This window comes from Alternaria rosae (assembly GCF_020736505.1).
Source record: "Alternaria rosae strain MPI-PUGE-AT-0040 chromosome Unknown BKA58scaffold_2, whole genome shotgun sequence".
NCBI lineage: Eukaryota > Fungi > Ascomycota > Dothideomycetes > Pleosporales > Pleosporaceae > Alternaria > Alternaria rosae.
The window spans coordinates 4,365,926-4,385,619 of record NW_025763571.1 but is presented as its reverse complement, the minus strand read 5'-3'; the positions used below and the strand labels follow the sequence as shown (position 1 = coordinate 4,385,619).

The 19,694-nt window shown below is 51.9% G+C and overlaps 7 protein-coding genes across 7 annotated transcripts; 3 read left to right on the top strand and 4 right to left on the bottom strand.

Moving 5' to 3' along the window:
- Window positions 1–293: 293 nt before the first annotated feature.
- BKA58DRAFT_427583 (E1-E2 ATPase-domain-containing protein) lies at window positions 294–5,364 on the bottom strand (the record flags this gene model as incomplete). Its single annotated transcript, XM_046172987.1, has 3 exons — window positions 1,870–5,364; window positions 1,359–1,830; window positions 294–325 (listed from the first exon to the last, which is right to left on the bottom strand). Exons 1-3 carry the CDS (start codon window positions 5,167–5,169, stop codon window positions 294–296), a joined length of 3,804 nt encoding a protein of 1,267 aa, XP_046029907.1. The 5' UTR covers window positions 5,170–5,364.
- Window positions 5,365–7,237: 1,873 nt separating this feature from the next.
- On the bottom strand, window positions 7,238–8,631 carry BKA58DRAFT_333561 (uncharacterized protein; the record flags this gene model as incomplete). The annotated part of the gene is made up of 2 exons (XM_046168202.1): window positions 7,967–8,631; window positions 7,238–7,903 (listed from the first exon to the last, which is right to left on the bottom strand). Exons 1-2 carry the CDS (start codon window positions 8,408–8,410, stop codon window positions 7,238–7,240), a joined length of 1,110 nt encoding a protein of 369 aa, XP_046029906.1. The 5' UTR covers window positions 8,411–8,631.
- BKA58DRAFT_333557 (thioredoxin-like protein) lies at window positions 8,632–10,153 on the top strand. The gene is made up of 2 exons (XM_046168201.1): window positions 8,632–9,046; window positions 9,146–10,153. Exons 1-2 carry the CDS (start codon window positions 8,965–8,967, stop codon window positions 9,694–9,696), a joined length of 633 nt encoding a protein of 210 aa, XP_046029905.1. The 5' UTR covers window positions 8,632–8,964; the 3' UTR covers window positions 9,697–10,153.
- On the bottom strand, window positions 10,154–11,920 carry BKA58DRAFT_378595 (uncharacterized protein). Its single transcript, XM_046169719.1, has 2 exons — window positions 11,276–11,920; window positions 10,154–11,214 (listed from the first exon to the last, which is right to left on the bottom strand). The coding sequence occupies exons 1-2, from the start codon at window positions 11,490–11,492 to the stop codon at window positions 10,331–10,333; spliced, it is 1,101 nt and encodes a 366-aa protein (XP_046029904.1). The 5' UTR covers window positions 11,493–11,920; the 3' UTR covers window positions 10,154–10,330.
- A 111-nt stretch (window positions 11,921–12,031) lies between these two features.
- Window positions 12,032–13,249, top strand: BKA58DRAFT_378594 (uncharacterized protein). Its single transcript, XM_046169718.1, has one exon. The coding sequence runs from the start codon at window positions 12,177–12,179 to the stop codon at window positions 12,963–12,965; it is 789 nt and encodes a 262-aa protein (XP_046029903.1). The 5' UTR covers window positions 12,032–12,176; the 3' UTR covers window positions 12,966–13,249.
- Window positions 13,250–15,195: 1,946 nt separating this feature from the next.
- On the top strand, window positions 15,196–18,318 carry BKA58DRAFT_378591 (uncharacterized protein). The gene has a single exon (XM_046169717.1). It carries the CDS (start codon window positions 15,286–15,288, stop codon window positions 18,190–18,192), a length of 2,907 nt encoding a protein of 968 aa, XP_046029902.1. The 5' UTR covers window positions 15,196–15,285; the 3' UTR covers window positions 18,193–18,318.
- A 155-nt stretch (window positions 18,319–18,473) lies between these two features.
- On the bottom strand, window positions 18,474–19,144 carry BKA58DRAFT_453287 (uncharacterized protein; the record flags this gene model as incomplete). The annotated part of the gene is made up of 2 exons (XM_046174463.1): window positions 18,474–19,074; window positions 19,125–19,144. The coding sequence occupies 2 exons, from the start codon at window positions 19,142–19,144 to the stop codon at window positions 18,474–18,476; spliced, it is 621 nt and encodes a 206-aa protein (XP_046029901.1).
- Between the last annotated feature and the right edge of the window lie 550 nt (window positions 19,145–19,694).

Sequence of the window (19,694 nt, the reverse complement as noted above, 5' to 3'; positions counted from 1 at the left end):
AGACTTGCGAGAAGTTTCACACTACTTCTTCGTTTCATACAACGCTTGAAACCATTACGCGATGTCCTTGAGTGCGTTGCACTTCACTTATGACATCTCTTAGTCTTCTACACGCGCAGACATTTTACACCCTCTTTGATCAATGCCGATGCTTGAAGTCCCGCTTAAAATCCGAAACAAATCTAGAACAGTTCAAAACTCCCGTGCAACACATGCTTTGTTTATAAGATTGTGCGCGACCTTTCCCGACTATCACATTAATTTCCATGGTAGAACGCTTTCCAATACCATACTCAAGCGGTTACCACGTCACCCAACCTTTCAACTGTTCCACATCCCATATTAGTAAGCTCAAACCTGTCCATACAGCGCGTCCCTATCGTATACTGCCCGAACGACATGCCTTCCTCGAGGCTCAAACAGAGACTTTCAGTAACTATGGCGCCCATACAGTGCAATTTCGCCCTTCAGTAACGGCGGGCCAAACAAATTTTAGGCACAGCCATGATTTCTCCAGAGAACATGCTCAAATAGTTTCCATGTGACAAGATCGCCAAATCTACACTTCCCATAAAATTGATTCTGTCCCCTTATTAATCTCCCGTCCTATCCTTTCATCTACCCATCCAAACTACATCCACACAAAACGCAAACATGTCCAGAAGAAAGTACGACGTGTCCGCGCCAATTCCCCCGTCTCCCCATCCCTCCTCTTCGCCGTACCACTCCGCTTCACCACATCAATAAAGCGCAAATCTGCCATCGACGAAGACATCGAGGCGCACCGACGTGTCGTCAAAGCCGCGAAAAGGGAGGAAGTTCCAGACACTGCATACTACGCTGACGACGAACATGACGAGCATGAAAACAGTGAAGATGGTCAAGTTACAAGACACATTTTTCCTTATCTTGGCAAGGCCAGGAAGAAGGAGGGTACGATGTGCAAGCTGCCGGAGGGTAGACAAGAGAAGATGGCACAACCCTGGGAATACTGGTATCCTGCAGTACCGCTAGAGGGAAAGCGAGAGAGAAGGGAACAGCCCTGGGATCACGACTACCTCGCATTTCCCGAGAACTATTGGAATTTTCGGCATCCTGTTTTTGCGGAACGGCCGTGGGAGACGGCATGTCCTGTGCATAAGACGGCTGAAGAGGATTCGGAGGGGGCTTCGGAGTTGGGAAAATTTGGATGGTAGTGTGATCAACGATGTTGAATAGCTACTAGAGATGTCGTCGGAATAGGAATATTATGTCATACCACACCACCATCTATCTAATTACCCCCTAAACCATCTCCTTATCCCCCACCCCCTGCTTCTCCACACCATCTACCGTCTCCTCCCTTTCCTCCTTCCCACCTTTGACCCTAAACCCCACACCAGGCACCCTACTCCTCAATGCCAAACTACTACAAACCACCGACACACTACTCAACGCCATCGCCAAACTAGCCCAAACAGGATCAAGTCTAATATGTTTCTTGCCCGTATCTTCCATCGCCATACCGCCTTCCATCCCAACGCCGTTATGATGCATATCCATCTGCTTGCTGCCGGTGGTAATGGGGAATAAGACGCCAGCGGCGATGGGCATGGCGACGAGGTTGTAGATAAGCGCCCATCCGAAGTTGAAGTATACCCGGCGGAAGACTACGCGGGATAGGTCGAGAAGCGTGAGGATGGTCGTTAGGCGGGAGTTGATGAGGATGAATGAGGAAGATGACAAGGCGATGTCGGAACCAGAGCCAATTGCTATGCTGAGATCGGCGGTGGAGAGTGCGGGTGCGTCGTTGATGCCGTCACCTACCATGGCAACAGTTGCGCGTTTTTGCTTCTTCTGTCTGCGAGATAGGAAGGGGATGTTGAACACAGATTTGTGCGGCTTGGTGAGTGTCTGCTGGAGGTACTTAATCTTCTCGGCTTTCTGGTCAGGAAGGACGCCAGCTATGATGTTGGAAGTTGGGATTCCGACTTGTACGCCTACAACATTGGCCGTGGTAGGGTTGTCGCCGGATAGCATCCAAACGTCTATACCGCGCGCTTGCAGGGCTGAAATGACGCCTGGTGCTTCAGGGCGGAGCGGATCGGCGATGGAGAAGGTACATGCGAGTCGCCAAGATGACGCAGGTTGAATTTCAGTGACGGCGAGTGACAGGGCCTCCGAGGTATTGGATGGCTCGGAACGCTCTGCCGCACCTTGCTCGCCATTTTGCGGTAGGAACAAGGCGACTAAAGCGACCGAATCTCCCTGCGACTTCCACTTCTGCAGTGACAACGCATCGTCGGCGAGGATAGGGACGTTGTGGTCAGCCATGAAGCTTTCATTACCAATGATCGCGGTAAAGTCTTGTCCATCGACCCTAAAGGTACCCTTCAGACCCTTGCCAGGCACCTCGTCCACGTTGACTGCTGTGGGTGTGTCGTGAACCTCCCTGTTACAGAACGAGACAAGCGCTCGAGCGATAGGATGATTGCTGTTCTCTTCCAACGCCTTGACAACACCCAACACAAGTGCAGCGTTCTGGTAGTTAGAGAACTTGTGATTCGTTACTGCTGGATCGCCACCCTGTGTCAAGGTGCCAGTCTTGTCGAAGACGATGCAGTCGAGTGAGCTGGCTTCTTGGAAAGCTTCACCACCACCCCGGACAAGGATACCATGTTTGGCGGCCAGACCACCTCCGACGAAGAGAGCAGTTGGCGCGGCTAGACCTATACCGCAGGGACAGGCAATAACGAATACGGCTATGGCGAAGCGAAGAGACCAGAGCTCCCAGCCGCCAGCGCCTTCATTCTTCCAATCGCTTGGAATAGCACCCGTGGTGCCGAGGATGAGCCAGACAATCCAGGTGAGAATAGCGACGGCAATGACGAAAGGTACGAAATGCGAAGTGATAGTATCAGCGACGCGTTCGACGGGTGCGCGACGCGACTGTCCTTCTCGCACAGCATTGATGATCTGATCCAACATGGAAGTACCCGATACTGTCGTGACCCTGATCTTGACCGATGAACCTTTGTTCACTGTACCGGAGAACACAGTATCACCCTCTATCTTCTTGACCGGACGCGACTCGCCAGTCAAGCTTGATTCATCAAAGTTTGAGCTGCCTTCGATGATGTCTCCATCGAACGGTGGCGAAGCGCCATTATGGACTCTAACGACATCACCGACCTCAAGAAGATCAGTAGCGATCTTGGTGTCACCTTTCTCTGCGTCGACGAGCAAAGCTTCATTTGGTCGAAGCTTTCCAAGCGAGGTGACAGCATCGCCAGTCTTAGCTTTGCTGTAAGCTTCCAAGAACCGACCGATCAGTAAGAACATGGTTAGGAAGACTACTGCATCGAAGTAAGAGTCGTTCATGGAACCAGAAGACTTCTTCGTTGCAGCTAGGATGAGCTCTACAATCGATGCTAGGTATGCGATTGTCGTACCGAGCGAGATGAGCATGTTCATGCTACCGAAACGTGTAAAGCGGTGCAGATACGGGGTTCGGCTTCCTGGTCGCCACATCGATCTCAGCTCTTTTAGTGCGCGTCGGTGGAATGTATCGGCGGCGAAGAAATAGATAGGTGTAGCGAGGATGAAGAGCGCCCAGCTTAGTCGAGTGACGTTGCCGGCCCACATCGTGCCCATGAGGTATTTGCGTATAGGGTTCTTAGAGCTAATCAAGCTCATGAAGACTATGCCGAGGACAAACGTGGGAATCGCGACAATGATGCATAGAATGAGGCGGAACAGAATACGCGTCCGCTCTTGTGCGTGCATCTGACGCGCGCGCTCTTCAAGTGTCGGAGGGTGGAAAACCGAAGGCTGGAACGCTGGGTTGAGACTTTCGATCATCGAAAAGATCTTTCGGACCGTGAAGCAAGGAGGGTCGGGTACATATCTGATATGCAGAATGGGTTGCTCGAACGACAGTGATGGATCGTCGATCGCAAAACTGCGCTCGATCGCAAACGCTTCATGCAATCCTCGGGTGATGTTGTCTGGGCAATGGTGGCAGAACATACCGTCTATGCGAATCGCGACGGAACGCTCGATGGTGTCGGTCACTGTGACCCCTTCTTGAACAACTTGATCGAGAGTGGCGGTGTACCCTACGTCCTCGATACTTTCCTTGATCTCTGGCAGATGTTCCTTACCTCTGAAGATGATGGTCGCACTGTTCGAGACAAGGTTGATATCAACCTTTTCAATCCAAGTGAGGGGCCGTAGCGCTTGATCGACGTTTCCGACACAAGCGGAGCATGTCAGGCCTCCGAGAGAATACGTTGCGCGCCACCTCTCGCTCTGTTGCTTCGATACTGCCATAGCTCCTGACAATGTAGTCTGCACCTCCTCTAGCTTCTCCACTGCGACATCAAATCCACAATCTTCGATCGTCTCGACAAGCTCCTCGCACTTCTCTTTGCCACTGAAGACTATCACTCCGCTGTTGGTCAAGAGGTTGATATTGACTGACTGAACCCAGGGGTGCTCCTGGACCGCGTGGGTAATGGCAGAGACGCATGAGCTGCACGTCATGCCGGTAATAGACAGCGTTGCTTTGTAGAGTTGGGGAGCTGTAGGTGAGTGGACAGCAACGAAAGCCTCGGACGAAGGCGACTTTGGTTCGGGCGACGAGAAGCCATCGGAGCTACCTCTGGGTGAAGTCGTGACGATAGGCGCAGGCTTGAATCGCAGCACCTCATCGCCGTGCAAGCTAACTCCACCACCTTCTCTCTTGCACTGCTCGCACTGAGTCAGGTGAGTTTCTTTCTTCTTCATGTCGTCGTGTGAACCTTCAAGGTCGGCAGAAGGATGTAACCAGTGGTTGACGGCGCGTTCAAAGCTGGTGTGCCACTCCTTGCTCTTACCCTCGGGGTTCTTAACCTCGATCGGACTCCGAACGGCCTTGGTGTCTTGAAACACACTGTGTATCTCGAATCCCGTAGCTTCTAGTGAGACTGTGATATCGTCAAGGTTGAGAGAAGCGGCGTGGCGTACAACCACTGAATGTGAAACGATGGAGACGAATACGTCTTGTGGCGGCGGTGAGAGCGCGCTGAGAGAGGCTTGGATACCGTCCACACATGACGGGCAGTGCAGATTAGAAATAAAACACGTCGTGGTCGTGGTGCTGTTCACCGCAGGATCGCGCAATCTGGGTAACGGTGCAGCGGAAGACATGGTGACTGGTTCGCGTTCGGGGTGACTTGGCTGTGTAATATCGACAATGTCGGTGCTCCTCAATCAATCGGGTAGATGACTCTGTTCCTCAGGCGATGATATAGATGGCAGTGGGCGCTGGTCCCGGGGTGGTAGCCAACGGCTGTCGTCGCGCAATCAAAGCAATCAAGGAAGCGACTGGGCGTGGACGAAGGAAGGAACGTTTAAGGAAACACAACACGATACTGGAACCTTCACATATAAGTGAAAACCAAATTTTCGAGCCTTTTCTGCGTGATATGTCATTACTACCTATATTTCTGATTCATCGTCCAAAAGCGTGACAGTGGCGACCGCACAAGTCGCGCAGTCGCCACGAGTGAGGTCGAGTGGGTCTCCGCACAAACTGCGCAGTTGCAGCCCACCCGTCTGACTCGCCGGGCCGCATCGTTGGCGAATAAGCCCTTGCACAAACATGTGCATGCAGCATTGCGTGTAGAAGGAATCTCACTCCAGGCACTCTTCTTTGTCCGCGTGCTTGTTGCGCTTATGCTACTCTGGCGTCAGTGATCTGCAGCCACGTGAAAACAAGCTTCTCGCTTGCCCCGGATTTGTCCACTTTTGGCTCCCGACATGCATACGTCTTCATCAAGATAAATGGATAGCAATCTGGAAATACCGACAGCCCTATGCAGTGTATCACGCGGAAAGGCGGCATCGTGATTGCGGAGGACCAATACCGGTGGTGGTCATCTAGAACGGGAGTTGTGCGTCACGCGAAATTGGTTCGCAAGTGGGTTGTACTCTGATAGGCATGCCTGGACAAGTGCAAGAACCTCGCGAGCGAGTGCGTCTCCATCTAAGGTCCGGCGGCGTAAGAAGCCACAAGTCATTCCATAAGCAGTAGTTGCCAGGTTCCAATCGCACTTCGTGTAACGAGTAAATCAAGACTTTTCTCTTCGCAGTTTCTCGCCCACGATCGCCCGTTCCAATCGCATGCAGTATAAAGAGTGACCTAAACTTTTCTTTTCGCACTTCCTCACCCACCATCGCCCCTAGCGCAAAGACTTCACTGCTGGTCCAGTTCCATCTCCTCACCATCGTCTTCCACCACCTCGCCATCATCTCCGATCCTGACTTTGATGTCGGCCATCCCTCCAGTGAACCCTCCTGTGCCTGGCTTGGTCGGCCTTTCACCTTTGATAGCGCGCCACTTGAGACACTGTGACCTTATGACACTTGGTGCCACGGTATTGAACACGCGGTTGAAGGTCGCCCTGTGTATCAAACCGAGGCTAGATTGGACGACTCCATTGCTGAGCTCGTGCCAGGCGACAACTCCCTCTACGAGCCCCGAGAGCTTTGTCTTGACAATATCCAGGTTCTGCCTTAACCTGTCGTTCTCTTGGCTTGCACAATCCACTCGCTTCTTCATTTCGACCAGCTGCTCTCTTTTCTAGTTAAGAAACCCCTTAGGTGGGTGAGAGATGTTTCATGAGAGGCGATGCACGAGTGTGTGCGGAATTTTGAAACCTGGACATGGAGGTTGTAGTGTTCATGTAGTCGATTAATGCTGGTTGGCTTGGAACGTGGCGCTTTATTTGAGTCCGAGTGACTAGCTGCCTTGTCCTTGCCAAATTTGTTACCATAAGCCGGCTTGAAGTATGTTTAGAAGAGCGTCTCCTTGCTAGCTCCGGGAAAGTCGAGTGACAGAGTGTTCGGATTGACACAGCTCCATGCTTTCAGGTACCATGCTGCCGTGTGCCCCGTTCCTGGTTCCGCGATACATGCGCCAAGGGGACTGAAGCTTCTGAAAGGCGAAACCCGTTCGCCCATCTCCACGGGGTGTACAAGGGGCTCTTCGCATTTTGCTCGAGGATTTTTTTGTACTCCTCTTCGGTGAGAACTAGCGGCCCTATGTGTCTACAAGAGCGAATGTTACTGTTCAGGAATCTTCAGACACATCCTATCGCGTATTCCTGTTTTCGCATTGTCGACATTGAGACACTACGCAATGCTACCTGTGCGTGTCTTGGGTGCCATCTTCAATCCCAAAAGAGCAGCATGTTACGGATCCGACTTAACTCTTTCATGCTGCAGCCTGTTGTTTCTTCTTCTTTTTATACAAGACGGCTTTATGTCTCTTTTCCTCGAACCCAGCAGATTCCCCTCGATGACCTTCCATCCAACAATTTTGGCAATACAAGTCACCGTCGCAACCTAGGCACTTCAGCGTCGCATCGTCCTGACAGATAATACACCATGTATCAATCTCGTCATCCACCTGTTTTTGTAGATTCGTCGATACCGGCGGCTTGTTCCTGGGTGCGAAGGACGGGGCGGAAGGAAGTCCGAGAGAATCTGTTTGGCATGGCGAAGGTGCTGCTAAGGCGGCCATGCGTGCGGTGAATGCATCTTCGATGGCTTGACTGCTGGCGAAGTCGTCTTCGGGAAGGGCATTCGGTGCGGAAGGGAGTGTGAATCCGTCATCTGTGGTATCTTCCTTTGATGAATTCTTCCGGTATCCCGATTCTGACTTGTCGTCTTCTGACGGAGGAGAAGGAGGATCGTATTTCTTGCTGATCTCTAGTTCTGCCATGACTCTCGCAATCACATCGTCTGCCTCGTCGTCCTCCGTTCTCTTCTTGCCCTCTTCCTCTTCCTCATCCTCATCTCTACTCTCTGTATCTTCCTTGGCTCTACCGACCTCACCACTTCCAACATTGATTTCAATGCTTTCCCAGTCCGTCAGCTCCTCCTTCGATGGCTGCTCAGATTTTGCACGCCCACTTTGCGGCCCCTGTGCCCTGTTATTCACCACTTCCGGGAGAATCTTGCGCATGTCTTTCAACAGCTTTCCAACATCTTGTTGTTCTTCCTTGGACACATCCCAATCCCTCCGATCGCCGACGGCGCCGTTTAGCTCACCAAGTAACTCTTCTAGGCTCTTTTCATCTTCCTCGTTAAACTCTACATTCGAGCCTCCTACGCCTTGGGCTATCCCTTCCAGGTAGCTCGGTGCCCCTGGCGCTGCGACTGGTGCGCCGGCATTGTTCGTGGACGTTGTACGCGACGGCTGTGGCGACCCTGAGGGAGACGCGCTACCAAGACGTGCGAAGCGAGCAGCGAGGTCATCGGTGGGGTTGGGAGGATTCCTGGGCGCTATCGGAGCGCTATAGTTGGTTTCTAGGCTGACGGAGGATGTCTTGAGCGCATTGAGGCGGGCAAGAAGGTCGTCGTCGGTTGAGCTAGGTTCGGGCATCTCTGGAGAATTGGTGATCGCTATGGTGATGTATGGATAAGGACTGTGGACGTCTAAGTTATGGCGCCTACTGAAGACGGCTTATGACGCGGTGTTGCATGAAGCTCGAGGCTCGGGAGTGAGCGGAGTTGGCGCGGCAGCTGTTGTGGAGCGCGGTGGGGGAGGGGCGAGCTATCCCTGACCGCGCTTCATCTCTCATCAGACAACATGTACGATCCTACGGCTGCACTATTAAATTATGAAGAGAGCAGAAACATCTGGATGCGAACTGCATATTCCTTGTCGTCGGGCCGGCATTACTGGAGATGGTTGCCTGCGGCCCGTGTCCTCCCATGCGTGACGTCCGGCCCCGCTTTCGTCATATCCAAAGCTCCGATGGCATCCTTATATCTCAACATTGCGTGCTCTGACTACGTCTAAATACACTCCACAGCTTCGAATCGTCCCGCTACCTGTTCACCTTCAGCAAACATCTAGCACGATCGCAGCTCTATATCAATTGATCATCTACATCTTCACCAAACACCCAGCACAATTTCAGAAACACCACCATCATGGCCCTCGCACCCAAGTTCGCTGGCCAAAAGCTCGCCTCCAGTGCAATCCAACCCAAAGCTATTCATACGCTCGAGCTCTGTAAGTGCTTCATCCCAGAATGCTTAGATCGCACATACTCGTGGATTACAACTTCCTCATCCGTCTAAGCCTTCCATCAAACTAACAATCAGATGCCAGACCTCGACTACGTATGCCCCTTCTCTGCCAAGATGTTCAAAACAATTTACGAGACCCCTCTCCGCAAGACACTTCTCGAGAAATACTCTGACCGCGTCGTCACCATCTTCCGACAACAAATCCAACCCTGGCATCCGTCCTCTACCCTCGTCCACGAGGCTGCCTATGCCGTACAAAAGGTCGACAGTTCAAAGTTCTGGGACTTCTCACAAAAGCTATTTGCCCAGCAGAAAGACTTCTTTGACGTAAGCCTGGTCAACGAAACGAGGAACGCGACGTACAAGCGACTGGCCAAGATCGCCGGCTCTGTGGGTGTGGATGAAGGCAAGGTTTATGGACTGTTGGAAATAAGCGACAAGCCTGGCGAGGACGGGGCGCTGAACTCAGGAAACGGGGTTACGGATGATGTCAAAGTGCAGGTGAAAGCGAATCGACTGACGGGTGTGCATGTCACTCCTACGGTTGTATTCAATGGAGTAGTGAACAACGAGATTAGCAGTTCGTGGACGGCGGAGCAGTGGGAAGAATGGTTGGAGAAGAATGCCAAGTGACTACATGACGGCATTAGTGCGGACCTCACGAAAGGGAGATTGTAAGGACACGATCATCGCATCTTGGGAATCCAAAGTCATATCCTAGCCTGCGTTATGCAAACCATGTTATCTTGAAAGTTTCGTAATACTGGAAGTGCTACTTAAAGTACGGAGTATATGTTACAAAGATGTGGCTTCCATGTAGGTCACAAGTGGTATTACGAACAGTGCCACTCCATCGCGTCGTCAATGGCTCGTCTCGCTCGGCATCGTCGCACTACTGTTAGTAAACCGCCCAAGTGTCACTTTTCAAGTGGTTACCGTGCGATTTGCGGAAGCTGTAATTGGCTCATCGTCTGTGGACCACCATTGATCCTGGGTAAGACAACCAAAATATGGCTACGTCGACGTGATGGCCGTGTGAGTCAAGGTGATTATATACTGCGAATAGTGTTCAAAGACTGAGAAGCAGACGGCGAAGGAAAGTAGAGTGAAGACGAGAGATCACGGGGACTGGGTTGACAATCTCGGTGTCGATGTTACTGAGGCTGCTTGAGGATTACATTGTAATAAATCGACGTCGACGCATACTGTCGTCTCTCGTCTACTTCACTAGCTAAGCATGTACATGAACGGAAAATTCGCGATCTCTCTACACGCCAACGCAAACGTTGGTCTGTGCCCACATGCTTTGACAGCTGGATCCAACGCCAGTGTTCCACTTGACAAAGTTCGCCAGAGTGATCTTCTCGTAGCTGATGATCTGCTGGCAAGTGTCACCTTTGGAGACGTAGTGGAACTTCCTGCAGTTGGACACCATGCCAGGCTGAGTGGGTTGGGGGGTCTGAATGCCGTTACCGGCAGAGGTTGTAGTTGTTGGCTTCTTGGTGGTAGTAGTGGCTGGGGTACCGCCGATGACGCCAACGCAGACATTGACTTCAGCCCACAAGCCAGAGCAGTCGTTGTTTACCGAAGGATTCCATTTCGCAAAGTCAGCGAGGGCGACCTTCTGACTGCTAAGTACTTGGCTGCAGCTAGAACCCTTAGGCACGTAGTAGAACTTGTTGCAGTTAGATACCATCCCGGGCTGGGTTGGCTGGGGTGTCTGAATGCCGTTTCCCGCGGATGTAGTGGTCGACGGTTTGGCGCTGGTGACAGGAGTTCCTCCACCAATGACGCCAACACAGACGTTCACCTCAGCCCACAAACCAGAACAGTCGTTGTTCACGGAAGGGTTCCACTTGGCAAAGTCGCCGAGACTGATCTTCTGGCTATCGAGTACTTGGCCGCAGTTGGTGCCCTTCTCGACGTAGTAGAACTTGTTGCAGTTGGAAACCATTCCAGGCTGCGTGGGCACGGGAGTGGCAACACCATTGCCGGCCGTGGTGGTGATACTGGCCTTGGTAGTCGTAGAGGAAGTGATGGGCCTCGTAGCAGAAGTGGTAGTGGTGGCCGGCTTAGTGGTTGCTGATGTGGTGGTGGTCACAGGAGTCGAAGTTGTGATCGGATCGTCGGTGACAGTGCCAATCACGCAGTCTAATTGTCGGTGTAGGAAGTCAGTGTATATTTCACATGCAGTTCGTAGAGAGACGCTTACACTCGTTGCTAGTGTCCAGGTTGGGGCAGGTGATACCGGGATTCAACTTCTTGAGATCGTCGACAGACAGTCCCCAACTGGATGCAAAACTCTCGCACGTCGCACCGCTGTCAGCGGTGGTAGAGAATCCACAGTCAACGCCCCGGCGAAGATGAGCGGGCCATGCCAAGGTCGATCCTGTAAGGAGACCGGCAGCAAATAGACGTGTCAGCTGCATCTTTGAGAGTTTGCAAGATATATAAAGAAGCTGTAGAAACGAGTGTGGAAGAGAGCAAGCGTAGTGTCTTGATGGCAAGATGGAAACTCAACAACGCTCTATGCCATCTTTCTTATAGCTTTCATCGAAGTCTCCCATCTTCCTTACTTGACTCTTCGTGTTCTAGCGTTCGAATAATCAGGCGGCAGGGCAGGCGGGTCACTGGTGTTGGAAGCGGCCTGCATAGTTCGTTCAGGAACCTCGGATGAGCTGACAACGGGGCGTAAGAGAAGCAATTGACGATGCCACTAGCGCAGCCACGATAGCGGCCGGTGAAGAGTTTCCCCTGATTATCCCTGCATTTGAGGCAGCAGCCAGAACGGTTCGGGAACGGACCGGAAGTGGACATGTCATGAGGAACGACATGAACGTGGCTCGCGCGACGGAAGTGGAGGCGAAGGCGTGGGTGCCAAGCGGGCGTAACGGCATGTTAGCCGCTAGCGTTGTTGCACCGTCGTTTGATAGGCCGCCTTACGCCTTCAGCGAGGTACCTTGCATTCACTCTATGGATCCTCAATGTAACCTAAATCTTCCACTTATATTTTTTCCACTTCTTGACTGTCTCCTTCTATTCTACGCCTACATCGACGCACCTTCGCCCCCAATTCCTCAGCCACCTATCTACCGTCTTTGCTTGGCGTCAGCATGCTGGTCGCCTTAGTCCTCGCTGCTTGCGCGGGAGCCGTCAATGCTGCCTCCGGCATGCTAGAGGTGGACCTCGTCTTTCCTCGCAACGAGACCTATGCCGCGACGCAAATTTTTCCAGTCATCATCGCCATTCAGAACCCCGACCTAGGGCGATTCCTGAATCCTACGCTAGACGTGACGGTCACGAACGTGGAAACACAGGCTAGCAGAGACCTGTTCTACGACCTGAGATGGGCGAACTTCTCCAGCAGTGAGCTTTATCGGGAGGTCAAAATCCTTTCAAACTTCACCGAAGAGGGCGTGTGGGCGCTTCGCTTGGACGTGGGCTGGAACAGTTGCACCGAGGACTCGCTTGCATTCCTCGGAGGTGGCCTCGCAGCCAACCGCACGAGTCGCTCCACATTCTTCACCATCAAGAGTTCCGCACCAGAATTAGATCTCGTAGCCGCCACAAAGAACCGAGATTGTACCGACAATGAAGCAGTTGCCATCAACGTGGACGCCACCCTGGCGGTCCCTGATTTTATCACCTGGGAGGATTATGATGGAAAGACTTGTGCGTCTATGGCAGCCACCACGCCGGCCCCGACTCCCTGCAATGTCAAGATTGACGCGGTTGCCGCTTCAAACATTTCTGCATCCATGACGTCTCTTCATTGCCAGGCAACTCGAAAGCCTGGAGACTCCTGTCCAACTGACGAGAAGAGCACTGCTCAGCGACTGATTGGTGGAGGTACGGCAGGATTGGTGGCCGCATTTGGCACATTCGGCTACATGATGGTGTGAAGATCTATACAGTTACATAATACACATTCACTCGGTGGCTGATCGATTGATTTCGTCTCCTATCTTAAGTGGGACAACCATATTACAAGTCGATACGTCTTTCGCTGACAGTAAGCAATAGCTAAGCAATAGCTTTAGATTACAAGACTTTTCCCGCTTGGACTATTGCATTAGGCCCCCATCAGGATCAATCTGTGGAACTGCCGGGAGTTAGGCCGCACCTTGGGCAGCTCGGGTCTGACGGCACCAAAGTGCGGCTGAACTACGGGCCAGGCCGTCTGTAGGAACAGTCTAGTCTGGTTCTAGTCTTTGCTGAACGCTCCAGGATGACTGCAAGGCTCCCTGGACTGGTACATCGTAGGGCTGATCTTAGACCGAACCCCTGCATACACCCGCGGATTTTCACCTCATGCTTGTTGGAAACCTACTGTAGCATACCTCGGAAATGAGCATCCACAACAGGCCCCCCAAGGGCGGGTAAGCAATGACCGTCTTAGGTCCACTGACCGGAAGTTCGCCTTACGGGATACGAATCTCAGGATGGTCAGAGGTCTACCTAGGTCTTTCGATACAAAATTTGGCGAGCAGCGGTATGACTGCACACAGTATAAAGCATACTTCTCCTTGTCGATAGCTAGGGCACCAGGTATCCAAAGTCAATCTTTTGACTCTGGTAGCTTCTCCTGTCACATTCATTTGCAGCCCTAGAGCTCAGCATCTTGACTGAGGTAGCTTCAGTTGTTGTATTACAACTATGGTGGCCTCATCATGGTTGAGCCCAGCAGTCAGGGCAATCGGATTCTTGCTCTTTGTGGACAGTGTGTCCGCGAAGGGAGACTTCAGACTTGCTACGAGCCCTAGCTACCGCAACTCTAATCCTTGTCCAGAACGATGCAGCATCTCTGGCGCAAACACGGGCAACTGGTCTGCCTATCCCAACTTCCAGCAGATCAAGCGGTGTACGGAGACCATGTTCTACGACTTCTCTCTTTACGACGAGGTTGATGACGATTCGAGCAATCACCGTATCAATGCCTGCTCCTCGTTCGGCACCGACTTCACTGAGCTCTCCAGCTCGGAGCCAAATTCGACCAAGACCGCCCAGACTGTCGACGTCGATTTCGAGATTGGCTGGTGGAATGAAGGTTTCGGCCTGGCTGCCTCCGGTCTCCGATCGCTCATCGCGCAGATTCGAGAATACGCAGACAACGGACATGGCGCTACTGATCGACCCTTCATCATGTTTGGCCAGTCTGGTCAAGCTACTATTGGTTTATACATTGGCCAAGGCTTGTTGAATCAGGGACTCAGCGCTTCCGCCATGAAGCTTTTTGAAGACAAACTCGACAACCTCAATGTTTCGACGCCTAGCTTGGCTATGCAGCTTTGCGAGCCAAGCTACGGCAGTGACCACATTTTCGGCCTCATGGTCACTAGCAATGGCACATTCACTCCAGTGCAAACTGCCATTAAGACTTGGGCCAATGCGACATGCCTATCTTTCTCCGAGTCGACCAACATCACCGGGCAGGCCATCTTCACTACTCCACTCGTACCCACGAACAGCACTACGAATTCCACCTTGTTGAATTCTACATCGCTATCTGAGCGAAGCAGTCAGCATCAAGCACACAAGAGGTATCCGTCTCATGCCAAGTTCCACGCTCGTGCGGACTGCAGGACCGTTCAAGTCGACTCCGGTGACAGCTGTGCGAAGCTGGCTACCAAATGTGGCATCACAGCTGCTGAGTTCACCAAGATCAATTCCGACTCCAGCTTCTGTGCGAATCTAAGGCCGAAACAGCATGTCTGCTGTTCGAGTGGGACTCTTCCAGATTTTAGTCCCAGCCAGGGATCGGACGGCACATGCTACACATACCAGGTCAAGACCGACGATAACTGCGACGACCTTGCTGCCCAATTCAGTCTCACAAGGGACAAGATTGAAGACTTCAATAAGAACACATGGGGTTGGAACGGCTGTAAGCTCCTCTTTGTAGGCACCAACATGTGTTTGAGCAAGGGTAGTGCGCCATTTCCAGCCCCTATCGCCAACGCACAGTGCGGCCCGCAGAAGCCCGACTCGAAGCCACCCACCGATGGTACAAAGGTCACAGATATGAACCCCTGTCCTTTGAATGCATGCTGCAACATCTGGGGCCAGTGTGGCATTACCAAAGACTTTTGCGTCGACACCAACACTGGTGCTCCAGGTACTGCTAAGCCGGGTACTTACGGCTGCATTTCCAACTGTGGAACAGATATCGTCAAGGGTTCCGGCAGCGGCGGTATCAAAATTGCCTACTACGAGGGCTATGGGATGGGCCGCGACTGTCTCTTCCAGGATGCCTCCCAGATCGACACTGCGGCATATACGCACATTCACTTCGCCTTTGGCACGTTGACGAATTCATACGAGGTTGAGACTGGCGATGTGCTATCAACATACCAGTTTAACGCATTCAAGAAGATCAAGGGTGCGAAGAAGATCTTGTCATTCGGAGGATGGGACTTCTCCACCTTTCCTGCTACGTACAACATCTTCCGGGAAGGTGTCACATCTGCCAACCGACTCAAGATGGCCACCAACATTGCAAACTTCATCAAGAAGCACGAACTTGATGGTGTTGATATTGATTGGGAATACCCTGGTGCACCCGATCTTCCTGGCATACCTGCGGCTAGCAAGGCTGACGGCCCGAACTACCTGGCCTTCCTCGTCATTCTGAAGAACCTTCTGCCTGGAAAGTCAATTTCTATTGCCGCCCCCTCCTCATACTGGTATCTCAAGCAGTTTCCTATCAAGGACATTGGCAAAGTCGTTGATTACATTGTCTACATGACTTATGATCTCCATGGCCAGTGGGATGCAGACAATTCGTACTCTCAAGAGGGATGCGCTACAGGTAACTGCCTGCGCAGCCAAGTCAATTTGACCGAGACAAAACAATCTCTTGCCATGATTACCAAAGCAGGCGTTCCAGGAGCCAAGGTTATTGTTGGTATCACGAGTTATGGACGATCCTTCAACATGGCCGAAGCAGGTTGTTGGGGCCCGGGCTGCTTGTACACGGGCACTCGCGAGAACTCACATGCAACCAAGGGAAAATGCACCGGCACTGCTGGATATATTGCTGATGCCGAGATTGCAGACATTGTGAATGATCAGAAGAGGGCTGGACGCGTAGTCAAGAACTTTGTCGACACTAGCAGCAATAGCGATATTCTTGTCTACGATGACACCCAATGGGTGAGCTATATGAGCGCCAGTACAAAGAAGACACGCGCTACTTTGTACTCAGCCTGGGGCTTTGGAGGCACTACCGATTGGGCAAGCGATCTGCAAACATTCCACGATGTTCCGAAACCGGCAGCGAGCTGGGGCGACTACAAACAACTCATCAAGTCTGGCCAGGACCCCAGGGCTGACCACTCGCGCAACGGCAACTGGACCGAGTTCCACTGCACTGACAAACTGGTCGACGATGCCTCCTACTATACACCACATGAACAATGGGTGGGGCTCAGTACTGATGAGGCTTGGAAGGACGTTATCAGAATCTGGAAAGATACCGATCGTGGTAGGGGTGGCATCAGCTTCTCTCAATCTGTTTCTGAGACTACCAATGTTGCCTCTTCACCCGACTGCGGGAAAATGGGTTCCAACAGCAATTGCGATGCGACCGCAAAATGTGACCAAGGATTGGAGGCAGAAGACTCGGGTCCCGCAGCCATGCTGATTTGGAACTCATTTGTGTTTATTCATCAGATGTACAAGGATTACCACGATGCCTTGTTCGATGTGGCTGCAGTCGTCGCTACTAATCTGCGAGACCTGGAGAACAAGTTTGCACCAATTCCGCCCGAGCCCGATCACACATGGGAGCTATTCCTTATTGATCTTCTCACCCTGGGAACCCTTTCAGCTGCTGGACCGTTCTTCAATAACCTCATCAAGAAGATGCCTTACTTTGCGAAGCCAGATGGGTCCGCGTTCGACAACGCCAAAGACACTACTTTCACCTTGATTGGTCAAAGTACCACCATCGCTAAGGACTTGTTGACTCTAGGTGACCCGGACGCAAAATGGACCGTTGAACTTCAAGACTCCTTCTCCAGCTACATGGGCAATGTTATCACCGGCTGGGCCAATGTCACTACTGTCGCGTTGAAGCGATTGTTCGATGGATCAGATGGAAGCATTGATACTTTATGGGACATCATTTCGGATGGGAAACTGATCCTCGGTGCAATTGACGATAGCACTGGTGGCAGCGACAGGTTTCCCGATCCTATGAGCGAGAATGACCTCCGTGCCAACATCCAGAAATCCGTCTTCGGCTTCGCCATCCCAAACCTCTGGAGTGTTTCCAAGGCCTACCCCTTCATCATCGATTCCGGTAACGGTTGCGATGGAGACAACATCGGTAAATATATGGATGACGACACCATGAAAGCTACTGGAATGTGCTTCGAGGGCAAGATGTACTACATTGCCAGTCCTGACGGTGATGCCAGAGTGTGCAAGTGTGAGCCCCAGGAGAAGGGCCCTTGCCAGACCACATGCAGAGTCCAGAAGTTCTCAGCACCCAAGGGCCTTGACTCTTTGGACGGAAAGGATGCGTTCGGTGGCATCACCAAGGAGGATCTCATTAAGGGCTCTGTCAAGACCTGGACCTCGAACGGTCGCAAGAACGGCGCAGAAGTTGCAGATCCCACCAACGATGGTACAATGGACAACCTACTTGACATCGACGTAACAACGCCTGGTTTCATCCGCATACCCGTCTGCAGTGCGGACAGAGCCTTCCAATCCTGGGACACCGCCGACAAGGGCTCAAGCTCACACTACCCTTGCGACATACCACCGGGTCGAAACGACTGCAAGGACTCCTCTTTCGACGATAAGACGAGCGGTGCTTCACCTAGCGTCGACGACTGTCGCCAGATCATCACCAACATCCAGGGAGATGGTTCGACGGACTGGACGACGGATGTCATCGGACACAACCAGCGCGAGATCGCCAAGTTTGGCTCCTGCTCTTTCGGTGTTGAAGCGTCCAAGACGAACGGTAACGTCAACTTCGTAGTTGGAGGACAAGACGTCATCGATATTATCAACACTGCTATCGAGAAGTTCGGTGGCAGCGGCAAGGTGGGAGCTGAAGGCCACATGGAGTGCAATGGCAACATAAAGGGTCAGGCTGTCACATGGGGTATCTACTAGAAGAGTCTATCTGTACCCGTTTCATACTTCTCTCTTGTACTTCAATCATGTCAGCTTGATGTACCCTTCCATTTGTATGCTTGTATTATGAATCATATACACGTTCGTTCATCCTACATGATGTGCTATTAACGCATGGTACTCTTCCTCTCCTCACACATTTCGCGTGTCGCATAAGGCGAAAGCTCACTACGAAGACGCCCGAACACTTTCCTTTCTTTCCCGCCCAGGACAACCCCTTGAACAAGCGCTCACAGTTCGTGTGACATGAGCACAAGTTTTTACATCGAGCTGCTAATCATATCTATCAATTTCAAACTTGTGAAGGCCAGATAGCTCGCAAGCCTGACCACGCTGACTTCCAAGCCCAGTCTACGGGTTGCTTCTCTCAGCTGAAGTCCGATAACGCTGAGATCTAGAGACCTGGGTTGTATATCTCCTGCGTAGATGGTCACATTTTGCAGCGATGTTGATACGTCGAATTTCAAGGGTAGGCCGTTGTTTCCGGAAAGCTCAGCGCGCATCTCGATTTCCGCCGCAAGCTCTTCGTCAATATCGATAGACTTGACTGCGTTGAGCTTCGCCGGAGCAAGAGTGCTGGTAAAATTATCCAATGAGCTACTGGGTTTGAAGCGGAAGGTGTTGAGCGCATAATAGAGGATTGAGGCCGCGCTTTGTACTTGACGACATGTCGAGAGAAGCGCTAGATCGCTCTTGTCGTTGTTGCTAGTGGGCCAAGGTCCAGAGCGTCCCGTATCCTTGATCACTTTGGGCGGGGGATCAAAGCAGCCAGTGCCTCTATAAAGAGCGAAGTTGTAGATGCGGTTTCGAAGCTCTGCTGGAAGCCGAAGAAGGGGCGAGTTCTCTTGGTTAAGCTGAGTGCTAGTATGGAGTCAGCCGTGATCGAGATATGGCATCCAGAAAGAACTTACGTGCGATCATAGTCCGACATATTGTGAACAATACTTTCGGCGACGGCTAGCCTTGAGACTGATCGCTGGGCGTCTTGCCTCTAAAGCCTTGAGTCCAGCGACAAGGTATCCTCCACGGTGTTGGGCCCTTTTGTACAGTTTACTAAGATCCGACGTCTTCGCATTGTATAGTTAACCCCAGCGTGTCATGCTTGTGTCCTGCAAAGTGGTGCGGTAGAGATAATTCGAACTTAGAGGGAACTGTACCAGCCCGTATCGATAGGAACTAGGTTATATATAGTGGAGTAGAGCAAGGTCTCGATTTAGTGACTATGAGCAAGCGCTCCGTGCGCAGACAATTCTCCTCATTCACTGACAGGCAGTACGCCAGGCATCTCGTTCATAGATGTGAAGTACCATGATCACTAGACTCGGAGGGATGCGACTCGAGGAACTACTCCTTCCGATGAACCCTCTTAATCTTTAATGCAATGCAAGATGACCATACCTAAGCCTTGTTCCCATGGTCGAAACATATCTCCAGCAGGTGGTTACCAGCGCCGCGCCGTACAAGCCGAGAGATGTTCGCGT

What these genes read in the sequence shown, in the direction of transcription:
- BKA58DRAFT_378594 (XM_046169718.1), top strand. Translation starts at nt 12,177, where the DNA reads ATGCTGGTCGCCTTAGTCCTCGCTGCTTGCGCGGGAGCCGTCAATGCT.
- BKA58DRAFT_333557 (XM_046168201.1), top strand. Translation starts at nt 8,965, where the DNA reads ATGGCCCTCGCACCCAAGTTCGCTGGCCAAAAGCTCGCCTCCAGTGCA. An exon ending in TATTCATACGCTCGAGCTCT is followed by an intron (nt 9,047 to 9,145) that starts GTAAGTGCTTCA and finishes ATCAGATGCCAG; the next exon opens with ACCTCGACTACGTATGCCCC.
- BKA58DRAFT_378595 (XM_046169719.1), bottom strand. Translation starts at nt 11,492, where the DNA reads ATGCAGCTGACACGTCTATTTGCTGCCGGTCTCCTTACAGGATCGACC. An exon ending in CCTGGACACTAGCAACGAGT is followed by an intron (nt 11,215 to 11,275) that starts GTAAGCGTCTCT and finishes ACCGACAATTAG; the next exon opens with ACTGCGTGATTGGCACTGTC.
- BKA58DRAFT_378591 (XM_046169717.1), top strand. Translation starts at nt 15,286, where the DNA reads ATGGGCCGCGACTGTCTCTTCCAGGATGCCTCCCAGATCGACACTGCG.